General features: G+C 41.0%; 1 protein-coding gene across 1 annotated transcript; it reads right to left on the bottom strand.

Annotated features, from left to right (window-relative positions):
- Positions 1-759: 759 nt before the first annotated feature.
- LOC104956808 (potassium inwardly rectifying channel subfamily J member 10) lies at positions 760-14,021 on the bottom strand. Its single transcript, XM_010784350.1, has 6 exons — positions 13,474-14,021; positions 8,027-8,419; positions 7,282-7,493; positions 6,802-6,933; positions 6,202-6,379; positions 760-2,842 (listed from the first exon to the last, which is right to left on the bottom strand). The coding sequence occupies exons 2-6, from the start codon at positions 8,409-8,411 to the stop codon at positions 2,433-2,435; spliced, it is 1,317 nt and encodes a 438-aa protein (XP_010782652.1). The 5' UTR covers positions 8,412-8,419; positions 13,474-14,021; the 3' UTR covers positions 760-2,432.
- Positions 14,022-15,335: the final 1,314 nt, after the last annotated feature.

The raw sequence follows: 15,335 nt of genomic DNA, 5'->3' as shown, positions 1-15,335 counted from the left end.
AAATTGGAAAACACTGGTAATTAATTATTCTATCATTTGTAAAACTACGGTGTTAAAAACGACAATTTCAAAAATACAGATTCTACTGGTCAGATATAGATATACAGATACTAAAGATAGGCATGTATGTACTTGCTTTCAAGCAGAACACAGGGGAAAACAAACTTAGCGGGAGTGTTTACGTGTTTGGCGTAATGACGTACAACGGCCTCGACAATTTCTGTAGTCCTATTCAGCCACTCGGTAACAACCATCGTTTTTCAGACACGTAAACTCTTCAAAAATCACCAGTGGGATCACTGCTGATGTATTTAATGTCGTAGAACAAAACCTGATTTATCTCTTAAATTTGTGTCGACCACAGACCTTATTTCGAGCTATTTTCCAAAACCCTATGGAAAAAATGCATTGCTTTTTGAGGAAGGAACCGGAAGTGCTAAAAATGCTAACTTACTTCCGGGTTTTTGGACGCGTCACTGCGGTTCTCTATTGACTTCCATGTTAAAAAATGTGATGAATTATGGGATGTATCTCTGGAATTATGAAAGTTATAAATGATAAAAGTAATAGCCATCGATTCCCGACCGAGCTGAACGTTTTGATGTTTGAACGGAGTTTCTGCGATGTTCAATGTGGGAGAAGAAGAGGCGCAAAATAACCCGGCGGAATAATAAAGAATTGCGTGCGTAGCATAACAGATAGTTGGAATTCTGTGTCAGCATTCCCACTAAATAATTAAAAGCACACAGATACAGTAGACATGTTGTAAATAATACATTTATTAAAACAGCCACTTAAAAGTGCTTACTCAAAAAGTTAGACCAATGTGAGTGATCCATATACAGTGTACACAGAAGGCTTTATAAACAAATACAACCAGTCTCACCAGACATTGATACTGAAATATTTTCAGTGATTTTGAATATTTTCCATTGGGCTTGTCTGGAGCAGCAGATGTTTTCATTTGAATAGTAGCTCTTCATTTCTACCAAGAGGAAACATTTAAAACAGAACCTCAGTTTTATAATATATCATTTAAGAATATCATATTTTTTTAAGAATAGAAACTATTTTGTTGCAATTTACATTCTTGTAAAACATTTCTAATGCTCCTCATTCCTTTAGTTAAAAAAATACTTTTTATTCACTAAGGATTTTATTTTCCCTTTAACAAGAACCACAAGTTGATTACATTTTATTTCCATGTACAGTAAAAAGATAGGCATGATATTTTCCTTCAAATATACGAATTTATCTAATACAAAAAAAATCAGTTGATTAGACACTCATTGGCTGGAAAAAAATGACAGCAGTAAAAAGGTGGGCGCAGTGCGGCCTGCTTTACGGAAATAACTTTCTGCATTGATAATATGGTAAATGTGGAGTTGTCTATCAAATTTTAGAATGTATAAAAATAGTTGTATACACTGCACAGAGGTACATCAACTCATACTGTACAAAACATTCAAGACAAATAAGTTCATACAACCAAAAACGCATACTCACACTTACATTCCCCAATCATAACACAAGATTTAATCATTTATTACAGTGCATTAAGTATCAGTTAGTTCAGTTATTCCGTTGCCACTTTTTTTTCAAGTTAAAGTGCTTTTAGTAGTATTACTAAACATATTAACCCCAATAAACAAGAAAAATATATTCTCATCAAAAAGCACAATATTTTCAGGTGCAACAAAACGATGTTAGAAACTATTGGGTACATAAAATATGATACATTCCTTTAAAATAATTTGCCAAATATATAACATGGTTCCAGTACCTACCCTTTTGCAGGTATTTTGTTAATATAAAAAAGGGGAAAAACAGTACCGTGATTCAGTGATTAACATCCTTATCAGACGTTAAACTACACTGAAAATTATTATAATCTTCTTATCAGGTCAATGTGTCCGTTGTTGTCGTTGATTTTCAGAAGAAATAGAAATTTGCTTTTTTCTGAAATCATGTTTACTTTTATAATTCCTTCTTGGTTCAAGTAAGAGTAACACATTTCTAGACATTTCTCAAAATAAGTTGATTTCTATTGGAATCAGATTAAGTTATTTCTATAACCCTATAGGGCTACATTATAGACAGAAATGCCCTGGTGAGATGAAGGATTCTGCAGTGTTGGAGCATCCAGTATATCAAGTCTTTTCCAAAAAGTAACAATGAGTGTAGAAAATGTCTCTGTGGAGGACTTGTTGTGCTGCACATTTGTACATGTTGGGTTTGTAACTTGCTCGGTGTTGTGTTGTCTACAGACCTGTGGTTACAGGTGTTTAATTCCCTTTGAAATGTGTGGGTGGTTTTGTGCAGAAGATGTTTGGGTATCACAGTGTGAGCAGCTGGTTGTTTTCTTCCTGTGTCAACTTTATCTATCTCAGTTTCGCATCAACCTCCTATAACCACTTCCTGTCTCTCTTCCCTCACACATTACTAATTCGAACACTAAGTGGGCTGCTATCTCGGATGCGCCCTCTCTCTCTCCCTTTCTCTTCCCCCCTGTAGTTCTCTTCCAGTCGCATCTTCTCCTGGTCTGTCCCTGCCTCCTTGCTGCCGTGGCGACGGGTCGCCTGTGAGGGCGGGCTCGGTGGCAAGGCCTGCTTAAAGACAGGTGGGGTTTTGGTTTTGGCAACTTTGTCAAAAAAGGCGAAATCGGCCACGTATTTCCCTGAGGGAGACAGGGAGACGACTGGGGGAAACTCGTAGCCCCAGAGGATCTCATCTGGAAGGTAGGACGTTCGAACCTGGCAGGTAGCGGAGGTCGGCTCAACGGTGGCACTCAAGATCACCAGCAGCTCAAAGTCAGCCAGGTCAGGGTCTGTCCAGCCACCACCTGGAGGACAGAGGACACCGGAGGGTTAACAACAACAACAAAAAACATTATAAATCAAGCCATGTTCTAAAATGAATTGTAATGCATTTTTGTTTCTTGCGACTTGGGGGCAGCATAACAAGATGAAAACACAACATTGTGCACTAAATTATGAAAGTAGTTATTGCTAACATGTAAGCAAACAGTTGCTCTAGAGTCTTGTCCAACCAAGTAACAAATGTGGGTCCATCATTCACTCTCCTTTTGTGCACCCGCATGGCCTGACATTTTCAAACATAAAAACATGTCACGGTTTTAAGTTTGTGTGTCTGGTAGTGGGTGTTTTTCTGTTCTCCTTGTCATGTTTTCCTCCCTGTATATTGTCTGGTCTTTTTTCCCTGTGTTTTCCTGTCTGTCGTTAGTTTTCCCTGGTGTGTCTAATTTCCTGATTGTTTTCACCTGTCACCCCTTCTGTGTCTCCTGTGCTAATCAGCGTCAGTACCGCCCCTGATTATTCCCACCTGTGTCTTGTTACCCTGTGTTTAAATTCCCCTGTCTCCCAGTGTCAGTTCGTTTTCATCTCTTGTCATGTTCAGGTCTACTGTATGTGCTCCTTGTCTTTTGCCTTGGTCAGGTCTATGCTCTTTTTTGTACTCGTGAAAAGTTTTGTTCCTCACCACGTGAGCGATTTTCTTTTTGTTCTCATTTTTTGTCATCTCATCCTGAGATTAGTTAGTGACCATTTTTTGCTGTATTTTGGAAAATAAAGTATCCAACCAATACTTTACCTCTGTCTCCCGGGTCGTGCAAATGGGTCCTATCTCATAAGTGCCTGAGTTCGTAACAAAATGTCTCACTTACACACTGATTCAAAAAACACAGGGCTTGAACACATCACACACAAACACTTTCTGAAATTTGAACACACATTCAATGAAAAAAGCCGTCACATGTTGGATATATTCCCATCATTAATGTTTAATATATCTTTAAGAGACATTCACAACACAACGCAGAATGTGCTTGTCATTCATCGACACACAAACCAAATAACACAAAGGACACACTTGAAGACATGTGCACTCAACCAAACACACACCTGCATCAACAGGCCTCACTCAGAATGCAGACTCTGTCATCTGTCTAAACAGTCCTTACTCTAACCCGGACCCAGTACCGCTCCCACCAGGGCAAAAACACAACGTTTCGCAACTGCTTGTACTCACTATGGTAAACTTGGTTGGGGGATTCTCTTTATTCGCCTATTTTGGGTGGAGCTAAGGGTTCCATCTGTATTTATGTAGTGATCTCCCAAGCAGCATGGCTAGGAATGCTATTGCTGCGTATGTTGCCATGAAATCAGACTTAGAGCAGATTTAGAGCAATAAGAATTGTAAACAGAGCTGATAATCGTGAACAAACCAATGTACTATTCATACACTCATGTTCTACAATTTGGAGATTTTGGTGGACTTTAAAACTCTATAATGTTTGAAGTAAAACATTAAATCCTTGTATCTAGAGGTTGTTCCATATTACAGTGAGACACTATGAAATAAGCCTCTGTGATGTGAATTATGCTAAAAAGCAAACTTAACATGCTACCTGTTAAAGTAAGATAAGGAACGTTATAGCTGCTAAACATCAGCATGTTGGCATTCCCAGTGTTAGTATTTAGCAATATAAGAACCTTTCATCAACCAAAGTCAAGTTTTGTTTATTTTCAGCTCGACAGGAATTACAAAAGTATTTGATTGAGTCATCGAGGTAGTTTCCCACAGTTGGCACACACTTTCATTTTCTATCTGTATGGCCCAGTGTATATAAACACATACAATTCTTACATTGTTAAGAGGAATGTAGTGATATTCTAGCTCAGTGGTTTGGACAGCATTGAAGCCTCTCCTGTAGAACATCTCCACAGTGTCCTGCCCTTCTTATTCACTGACTCAAAGTCACATAATGCCAACACAATTCACACACTGCTGCACTAGAAGACAGTTTCCATCAGAGCAGTTCCAAACCCCTAAATTAAGTACTGTACATGTGGATAACATAAAGCAAGCTCTGCAGGGACTTCTTAAGCTCTGTTCAAAGACCCATGAAGTACAGAAGTGTGCTCAGTAATGTGTAGTATCACTAATGTATGTCCAAAAACTAGAAACGTTTACACATTTTCATTACACACAGCAATCCAAGCATCCATCCATGATCTATTCTAGCCTATACATGGAGCGCATCGCAGGTCACACTGGGACAGAGGTTATTTCTTTGGGTGTAAATGCTAACTCACACATTTCTTACATTCTCACACACTGTAACACATCTAAAATCTGGTACTTGAAAGTGCTACAAGGATTAAAGTCTGTGTTATTTTGCATACATATATTACAGCCTATTTGGTTCTTAAAGTCAAAGGCAGCTTAATATGGTCCCAAAATTATATGGTACAAGCATTAGTTTTTAGTTAGTTGTGCTTTTAAGGCATTACTTTCTGGATTTATGCTACAAGGAAACAATCCAGATGAAGCAACATTGGAGACTTTGCATCACAAACTGTTACAGTAGGCCCTTAGAAGAGGGATTACTGTAGTGCTATAAACAGTATAATGTGTGCAGTAATATAATCCCTTTAATATGGCTACATTAAAATAACTGCTGAAGGGGAGGAAATGATGACTGAAAGAAAACAGGCAGAAATGAATGTTGAAGTTAAAGGGAAACAGCGGTAAGGGATAGTAATTGGTCGATTACAATAATATCAGAAAGTGTGTCAAGTGAGGCCATGGAAAGCTGTCTACAGTAAATGAGTAGTCTGAGTGTAAATAGCTCCACGATCAGAGTCCGCCAATACTGATACCTTTCTGGTTTCCAGGGCCGAGAGCTCTTTGCTGCTGTAAGTGGATCTGTGCAGGTTTTCGTGTCAGCACCCCGGACTGTACAGCATTGTGCTCTAATGAGGGGTGTCTCTGCCGATCTCTCTCACACACATTCCAGCCAAAGAAACCCTCTCCTCTAGTGCCAAACCGGCCCAACTCTAGACGATGCAGCCAAGCACGCAGCACATGACCGTAAATACCAATACACCTACATACATATACATGTTGATTGTACGTACAGTTATTCGCGTTGGTTTTAAATTAGGATATCGACCAAGTCCTAGAACATATTACAACTTTTTACACCAGATGATTGTTGGAAGTAAATTGTTTTATGTAATTTCCACATAAGGCATGAAATGATACAGAACACATGAACCAAATTCAACATAGTAAGTGCCCATACAAAGAGTTATTGAGCCCTATGAAACGTACAGTAAACTACAGATATTCTAGTTTGCTTTGTTGGTTTAAAATGTTGACATAAGAGCCATGACCTACCTTTGGCTGCCCAGGCCCTTAGGGGGCTGTTGTCGTCGATGATGTGGTAGTAAGTCAGGGGGATGATGAGGAAGGGGCTTTCACTGGACGTGTCCACCTGGAAAGGTACATTCCGCTGATCCAGCCGCACCGTCTCGCCCTCCTTAGTCAGCGACGTCTGAAGAAGCTTTCCCGTCACCTGGGAGCCAAGATGGAGTCAGTAAATGTAGCCAAGAGTTTGCAGAAGGCCTCCTGTAACCAAAAGGCCCTAGGTTTAATACCTGCAATGGCCAACTGCATGGCATGGCATTACCTGACATGTCCATTACTGATCGTGTCATAAACTACATGTCAAACTAGTCATAAAGCTTCTGTCAAGCAAGCGCTATACATACAAGAGATAATGGGTCTCATAATAATATTTTCCTTCCTTCTTCCTTCACTGGGCTTTTAATTGTGATTGTTTTTCAGTGTCACAGGGTTCATTTCCATCTTGGCATGAGGTGAAATCAAAGGTAAAGCTCATACACAGAGATGAAAAACAGGCAGAGCATCATATGCATAAAAAAAACTGTTTGTATTCAGGGTTTCAGTCATGATACTTAAAAGCAACGTGCATACCTGGCATCCTAACAAAAGGCTTTTGCGCATGTTGGCCACTCTGATCATGAGGCAGGGGTGACCCTCGTGATTTGCCACAACGGCGTGTTGACTAAACTTCACCGTCTCACCTCTTTTTTTGGGGCGAGCAACCTACAAAATAAGGGAAAAAGAGAAGAAAAAAAGGCAATTCCTGTTACTACAAACAGCAATCATCTACTTATCTAATAAGTTGTTTAACTACAGGGGAAGAGTAAACTGTTTAGATAACCTTGCTTTTAAAAGATAGGAGGTAATAATCAACATGGTGATGTTCTGTATGCATTTATGTGCTGATACAAAGTGGGTAAAGGAAGGACAATCATATCAGAGTAATATTAGAGGGGGTTTGAAGAATGAGCAATAAACTGCATCATCCCAAGCCAACTATCCAATAAATATAACGGAAGAGCCTATGAGATGTTTTTGGTGAAATTAACCTCAGAAACTAAATTTGAATACCTTGGCAAGGAAAGTGCCGGTGATGAAGATCTCCATCACCATGGTAATGACCAGCTGACAGATGAGCAGGATAATGGCGCCAGGACACTCCTCGGTGATGCACCGGAAACCATAGCCAATTGTGGTCTGAGACTCGAGAGAGAAGAGGAAGGCTCCTGTAAGGGTCTTCACCTCAGTTACACATGGAGTATGGTTGGAGGGGGGGTCAAACTCTGGAGGGTGGGAGGAAGAACACAAGATCTTGGGTTTAGGGGTGTAAACAAATGATCAAGGAATGTTTTGTTCCCTCTACCAGTGTTTTGCCGGATCTTTCTCATGCTCTTTCTTCAACTGCTTGACTCTGTTTCTTTCTTCAATATTAACTCAATTATAAAAAACAGTACTTGCACTTCATAGGTCTTTTTTACATGAAGCAAAAGTACACGGATAAAGCCTTTCTTTATTGAAGATGATGTGGTCAAAAGGACAACCAGTGAGATGTTTATAAGACTGCAATGTATCTTTCGGCGGCTGATAATGTTGCTGATCATTGCATACAACTCATATCCTGCATGAGGTACTAATGTGTGGGTCAGGTGAACACCAAAGTACGATTGGTCTTCAGGGAATGACAAGAGCATTAGTACCACATTTCAAGACAGTTCACCATAAATGTCCAAGTTTATTGTCCAAAGTCATTAAACTTCATTTCCTATCCTTTTCTTCTCTCCTCTGACTCTAACTGTCCTTCCTCCTTGCTCCTTACCAAGTAGGTCTCCATGTATCAATGCCACTAGGTACCAAAGCACTCCAAACACGAACCAGGTCCCAGCAAAGGTGGCAGAGAAGAGGAAGAACTTGTAGCGCCATTGCATGTCCAGAAAAGTCGTCCAGAGATCACGAAGGTACAGCGCTCCACGCCCGCTTACATGCTCGATTCGCACATTGCTTCGTCCGTCTTTTGAGAGGACGCGGCGCCTTCTTCGCAGAGCATTGGGCCCTGCAGCATCTGTTGCTCCTCCACCTGCACCAGCACCTCCGGGCCCCGTCGGGGAGCCCAGCAGGGGCTTAGTGATGTCAGTCTGTGTCTGGGAGTGGCATATTTTCTGAGGGGAGGAGCCTTCTGAGGAGGGAGGAGTGGCTGAGGTCATGGCTGGCGCTACAGGGAGTTGGACACAGGAAAAGGAGACAACAGGAGGTTAGGAGAATAAGAACCTTGTGGGTAAAGGGGCTATATATTGAAAGTCAAAGAGGGGTAAGATTGTGAGAAAAAAAAAGGCATTACTCGTATGTGAAATTAAGTGAACAGCAGGTGAGTCCAAATGAAAAGGTGCAGGAAGTGTGAAAAAGAAGAAAAGATGGAACATTTCATAGCCACTTAAATGAGAAAAATGACGAAATGAAATGGGGATTATAAGAACATCAACTGGACAGTGTTCTGGCTATCCAAGGTGGTCCTTTTAAGCCCCCCACATCCTTTCATTAGAGGCAGCTGGCCCTGTCAAAATAAAAGCCCCCTTTCAGCGTGAAGGCACAGCTGTTCTTTCACATTAAAAGCTTGATAGTGCAGGCTCATTCACGTGTCGGTTGCGGAAGACTGCTACTGAATTGAGATGAGGAGAAACCAGTGAGTGTTATCCAACATTAAAAGGATTAAGAAAAATAAGTCTTTAGATTTGAATCAAGGACAGTTAGCTCTTCAGCTGGACCACCCTCTCCTATTTTGCTGAAAGCTGCTTTTTATACTCTGCCTTGAGTGGAGACCTAAATTATGCAGATCGTGCAGCAGATGTTACAGGCAGATGTGCAATATTTTGGAGACAGATCTAGCTTTTGAGAGGAAGTCAATGCTACAGTACAATGATACATACTTTATTAGTCTGCGCAGAGCAATGACCTCAACTGCATCCAGCGTCTTAATGATCAACTGGATTTGAAGGAAATTTGGGATGTGTTCATTAACATTTGGGCACACATTTGTTTGTTCATAATGGCTAATGTAGGCTAGTTGTATTCCCGTAAAACTACGCCATCACTCAATATTCAAGCTAAGTGCTGGTTGTCAATTGAATGCCTGTCCAACACTGGTCGAGTAATGTGATAGGATGGATCAGTATATAATTGTTGGCAGTATATCAGAAAGAGAAGTCCCTCGTCCCACCCCTGGGTGCCATGGACACTTATTGTCACTGTCTGGGTTTTTCCCTGTACAAACTTAACAGTTTTACTCTCATCTGGGTTGCAGTTAATCCACATCCTTCTTTCCTTCTCTCTTGCTCACACTCACTGTTTACTAAATGGCCCTTTTGTCTCAAACTGCCTCTGCTTTCCGGAGCAAATACAACGAACCAAAAACAAAACACAAACAAAAGCCTAAGAAACACGACAATCTGATACGCTCTGTCCTTTCCTGTCCTTTCTGACCCTTCTCTCTCCTCTCTCCAGGCTGGAGCTCACACTGAGTGAATGAATAGAGATCTGTGTTGATGTCTGTGCTCTGAATACTAAAATGTGGAGGGGGAGAAAAAGGGAGGGAGGCGGGGTCAAGAAGAGGACCTTGTGATTGGCCGTGTCCATCTCCAGCTGAACTCTGAACCCTGCAGAGCGCCTGCCTACACATACAGTAAACACACACTTGTGTATTGAACGTATAGACTTCTTAAGCACTTACAACACAATACAATACCATTGACTGTCCAAAGGAATGTTTGGTTTGTCAGGTCAAGACTGTACTCACAGTAATACAGTAACTTGCAATACTAATATATCTGTAAAGTAGTATTCAACAATTTGTTGGCAGCACAACAACGTGTAAACGGAATTATGTTATATATTAGTTATGCTGCTTTTAATTGAGCTGCCCATACTCACATACAGTATGCCTTTTTAGTCATGTATTCTGTACCTGCTGTGTATATTTATTTTTATGCTTATTATGCCTGTTTTTAAATGCCTTTTTAATAATGTATTTATGCTGTATTTGTTCTTAAATGTCTTTTGCTTTTAATCTGTAAAGCACTTTGAATCGCCACGTGCTAAAAAGTGCTATATAAATAAAATTGCCTTGCCTTGCCTTATATCATTGTATTATATTATTATTGTATTATTATAACTCATACAGTTGTTTTGCAAACTTCTTCTTGCTAGTTTCTTCTTGCTGGGTCCAATTTTGACTCCCCTTTTACCTCTGCTTTGGTCTCCACCACCTAGCAGCTAAATGCCCAACTATGTTTTGTACAATTATGGCCCTTATCCTTTATCCTTTACAGTCACCAGTTTTATCAAATTTACAAAGCAAGTTATATCAATATTAGTGATGCTAAAACAATATTTAGGGATTGTATCAGTTGTACTGACAGTAATACTGATGGATTTCCTCTCTTGTAAAATGATTTTTTTCTACATTCAAGGTCAGGATCTCTTCCTCTCCATCCGGCTCTCCATCCCTCTCCTTCCCTCTGTCCTGTGCGCACAAGAATCCTTTGTTTTCCAGGAGATGAAAGGGACAAAAGCCACCATTGAAAAATACGACTGTGTGAGCGAGTGAGTGAAAGAGAGAGCAAGTTGGACGGGGAGAGGAGAGCGGTACGGAGGGTTAAAGTGTGTGTGTGTTTGCAACTGTGTTTGATCGTGTGTGAGTATGCAGTGCTTGACATTGTGAGGGGGCAGAGATGGGGGGGAAGAAGAGAGAGAATAATTGGTTTTGAGGGGAGGATTGAGAGAGAATTGAGCATCGGGTGACAAAGGGGGTGAAAGAGGAAGAGGGAGGGAAATGGATGGTGAAGGAGCAAGAGGAAGGGGTATACTGTATAGAGCCAAGGTGGAGGAAACAGATCTGTGACAAAAGAGGGTCATTGGTATTCCAGAGGAGAGAGTAATCCCTTCCACTCGGTGCCCCTGTCCAGTGTCCACAGCCATAAAGAACCCCTAGCAGCCAGTACACTGCATTGAAAAGACTCAATACAACACAAACTGAATGGCAGTGACCACTGTCCACACCACAGCCGCCTCTCAACACAGGCCATGCCAAGAAGGCATCTACTCAGCCAACACAAGACGTTGAAACCACAAACCTACTGGAGCCAAACTGAACGCTGCACATCGAAATACAAATGAGCTGCTGTTGTGTCAATGTGTCTTTATATAACCATTGAATTATTTCAGACAATGTCATTAAGTAATAGCCTCTTCTTTAGCGCCGCTTTGTGTTGACCTTCTTTTAATTTGTTCTAAATCCTAGTCTGTCTCTTTACTTCCACACGTTATTGTCAATACTATAAAAGCCACGTAATACATTTGCATGTGCTAGGACAGGTGACGTAATATAAACACTAAAGTTCCCATAGGGAGGAGAGTTGGGGTCAACGTTGATTTACTTGTTCCGTAACATCAACACTTCCTTAGTAACTTAAACCAAACCTTGTTCTTCAAATATACTTATTTGTTTTGTTACTTCCGTACTTAAGTAATGCCACTTCCATAGTTATTCTAACCTAAACAAAGATCTTAAGATTGACTTTGTTTTGTAACTTCTTTACTTACATAAAGTAGCATCACTACAGCCCGAACGGCAATTATTTCCTAAACCTAACCAAGTTGTTTTGGTATGTACACAGGTTCTGCACTCGCACACTTACCAGGAGGATACATTGCTATAGTATCCATAGTTGCTGCTCTGATTGGTTCACACAGCCTCCTGAAAGGATTTCTCAAAGCCGACAAATAGGCTTATCTGATTAAAACAGACGATATTTTAAATAATCCTAAATTATTTGAGCACCAGAGTTTACACCGGACAGCCTTTAATTCAAGCTAAAACCTAAAAATCACTACATTTGGAAATGCAAAGCTTTAAACACAACCAACAAAGTCAATACAGTTAGTCAATAGGTATTTTTGGTAATCTCCCCCCACTGCAACTTGAGCTAACATCTACAATCAGTGTATTTTCATCATGGCCACTATAGAGTGTGTATTCCATGTTAACAGATAGTTTACCTTCTTGTTCAATTAAACCACAGGAAGTAAATGGGACTAGTCGCCATGGTGATCTGACGTTTGTCTTAATGTGTCCAGCAGTCTTTTTCAAACTTCCAACTAAATCTTAACATCACTCGCCTCCACTTCCTCGGCCCACAATAAGTAACCGAGGAGTTACGACATTGACCCAGATCAAACAATAGAGAGCAGCTGCCGGCCAATGGGCTGTAATTTAGGAACAACTTTTACCATCTTCTTTAGTCTGTAGTAGCCAAACGTCTGTCTCTCTGCTGTAAATCTGACCGGTCTACTACTGATGAGGTGCTGCTGAAGATTTCTCAATGAAAAGATGCAAGTTGTTTTGACTGAAGGTTTCCGAGCCAAGAGTTTCTGTTGCCTTGGAGTCAAAACACAATCACACCTGTTCCATCAACTATGTTTTGCACACGCTGCTAACATGTTCTGCTACTTTGATTACTGTTATACACAACAATACATACAACTAGCGTTCAGCTTTGTGTCGTGTTAATGCTGCAGAAGCTTACATGTTATTCCTATGTTTTGCATCTTAATATTTACACTTAACTGCTACAGTATGAAGCATCTACATTCATCATTGGTAGGCATGCAAGACAGGTGCAGGATGTTGAGACTTTAGTTAGGTAAACTTTTCAGTGAACACTAAAGTATCTTTAACTAAAAACATTGTTGCAACCATTTCACGATTGACTTTTGTAAGATTTTCTGCTATTAATGCTCCTAATGTAATGACATAGACCCAGATAATTATATGCAACAGTCATACATAGTGGTATACATTGTAAGTGGAACTTCCTCTATTGTTAATACTAATAGCCCTCCACACTGTAAACAAAACACAGTAGAAGCAGCGATGTTGCTGCCACCTGTTAATTCCCCACTCTGCAACCCTTATACGAGAACTATCAATGACATTTGTACTCAAGAGAGATATCAAAGCTAAAATAAAAGTGTGTTCTGGGATGTTGAAGGATTAACACAGTGCAGCATTTTAAGAACATAACATAGTTAAGTTAAGTCCACCAAACAAACTGTTGCTGCACTGTGCTCTGTAGAGATTTGTACTGGGTTACATTCGATGACATTGGCCTGCAAACAAGTCAAATAAAGAAGAAGAAAAAGCAGAAGATATAAAGAAGAAATGTATAAAAATAAAAGAAAGAAAGACTGATTTTAAAATGTTTTGTCTCTTACCTTTCTGTTGACTTGTAACAGGAGTTCACTTTGACGACAGCTTCAGAAAATGAAGATGTATTTAATTTCACTGTCCGACAGACATGTGAAAAAAACAGACAGGATACAATTCAATCTTTCTGGAAGAAGATTGAAAGAAGCCGAGAAAGTTCAAGGTTTTGAACGACGCCCACTTGTTGACAGCTCGAGCATGTTTTACATCACCTCTCACTTTGACATCGCATCGTTTGTTTTCTTTTGCTGTTCCCTCTACGTCGTTGTCATCCTATAGTGAAAAATAAATAAATGGAAAAACTCCTAGAAAGACACATGAAATCAGAGTCGAGGGCTGGGTGAGGATTAACCCGCGGTCAGTCAGTGTCTCCCAGCACACTGGTACTGGCAGTACCGGTTCTGGCTCCCTGTTACTGGGTCATTGTGTAATCAGATGAGCACAGTTTGCAGTTCCTCCTGCATGTGAAGCTGAGAGGGAGCCCAGTGTGTCCGGACTGAGAGACGTTAAAGTAGCTTGTGCTGTCCACTCCTCCAGGACCCCCCTGCACGCCTCTCTATATAAACCCAAAAGTATTCAGACGGCCGCTGTTTCACGACATTTTTAATTCATTAATTCAACTCTCCTCCCAGCTTCTCCTCCTACCCTCCCTCTCCGTGTCTCTCCCCGACTGTACTCTATAAATGGGCCTCTTTGTTGCCAGGCCTCCTCCGCTGTTTCAGCCTTTGTCAACTTTCTCATGTAAATGTTTGATGGTTATAAGATACAAGCCTGGAAGTTGTTGCATTGAAACAGAGGTATTTACAAATCAAAGACGGGGGGAAAACAGGGCCCTTGTGCACTTGGCTCTTTGCAGTTTTGCGTTGGCCAGCCTGCGTTGAATGGGTAATGGCGGGGCATCTCTGTGAGGCTGTGCCATGTCCGCCTGCAATGAAGGGGACTCAGTGGTGTATAGGCGAGTACACATGGTCCTGCTGTGAATGGACAGCACGGGATGATCACGACAGATTAATTCACCAAAGAAACTGAAACACTGGTCTTGTGAGGGAATTTGCACCTCTGGTGGAAAGAAAAAGTGCTATTAAGTACATTTATTAAAGTTTGGTACTTAGTTCCTTTTTATTTATTTGAGTATTTCCATTTTGGTGCACCTGCCACACAAATATAGGAAGTTCAATATCTATTTTTAACATATAGGTTCGGTGTTGCCAGAAGTTGGAATTAAATATCTTTTAACATAAACAAATATATAGCCCGCATGGTTTTTCATACCACTGCTACGCTGACGACACCCAACTAATTCTGTCCTTTCCCCGCTCAGAGACCCAGGTCGTCGCACGCATCTCTGCTTGCCTAGCACACATCTCTCGGTGGATGTCTGCTCATCACCTCAAGCTCAACCTTGACAAGACTGAACTGCTTTTCCTTCCGGGTAAAGATTGTCCCACTCTTGACCTAACAATCAACATCGGCACCTCTGTTGTTTCCCCGACTCAGACTGCAAGGAATCTGGGTGTGATCCTAGATAACAAACTGTCCTTCACTGCAAACATCGCTGCTACAACCCGCTTCTGCAGATACACGCTTTACAACATCAGGAGGATACGTCCCCAGCTGACCCAGAAAGCGTCCCAGGTTCTGGTCCAGGCTCTCATCATCTCACGCCTAGACTACTGCAACTCCCTCCTGGCTGGCCTGCCTGCATGTGCCATCCGACCTCTGCAGCTCATGCAGAATGCAGCGGCTCGCCTGGTCTTCAACCTTCCTAAATTCTCACACACCACGCCGCTCCTCCGCTCCCTTCACTGGCTTCCGGTAACTGCTAGAATCCACTTCAAGACAATGGTACTTGTGTACCATGCTGCGAATG

Source organism: Notothenia coriiceps, unplaced genomic scaffold (genome assembly GCF_000735185.1).
Source record: "Notothenia coriiceps isolate Sejong01 unplaced genomic scaffold, NC01 NC01_scaffold00026384, whole genome shotgun sequence".
In the NCBI taxonomy this organism is placed as follows: domain Eukaryota; kingdom Metazoa; phylum Chordata; class Actinopteri; order Perciformes; family Nototheniidae; genus Notothenia; species Notothenia coriiceps.
This window is presented reverse-complemented; position numbering and strand designations above follow the sequence as displayed.

Coding starts and splice junctions, on each gene's coding strand:
- LOC104956808 (XM_010784350.1), bottom strand. CDS start 8,411: ATGACCTCAGCCACTCCTCCCTCCTCAGAAGGCTCCTCCCCTCAGAAA. Junction 6,934..7,281: donor CCGGCACTTTCCTTGCCAAG/GTATTCAAATTT, acceptor CTTATTTTGTAG/GTTGCTCGCCCCAAAAAAAG. Junction 6,380..6,801: donor GCCTTTTGTTAGGATGCCAG/GTATGCACGTTG, acceptor CTTGGCTCCCAG/GTGACGGGAAAGCTTCTTCA.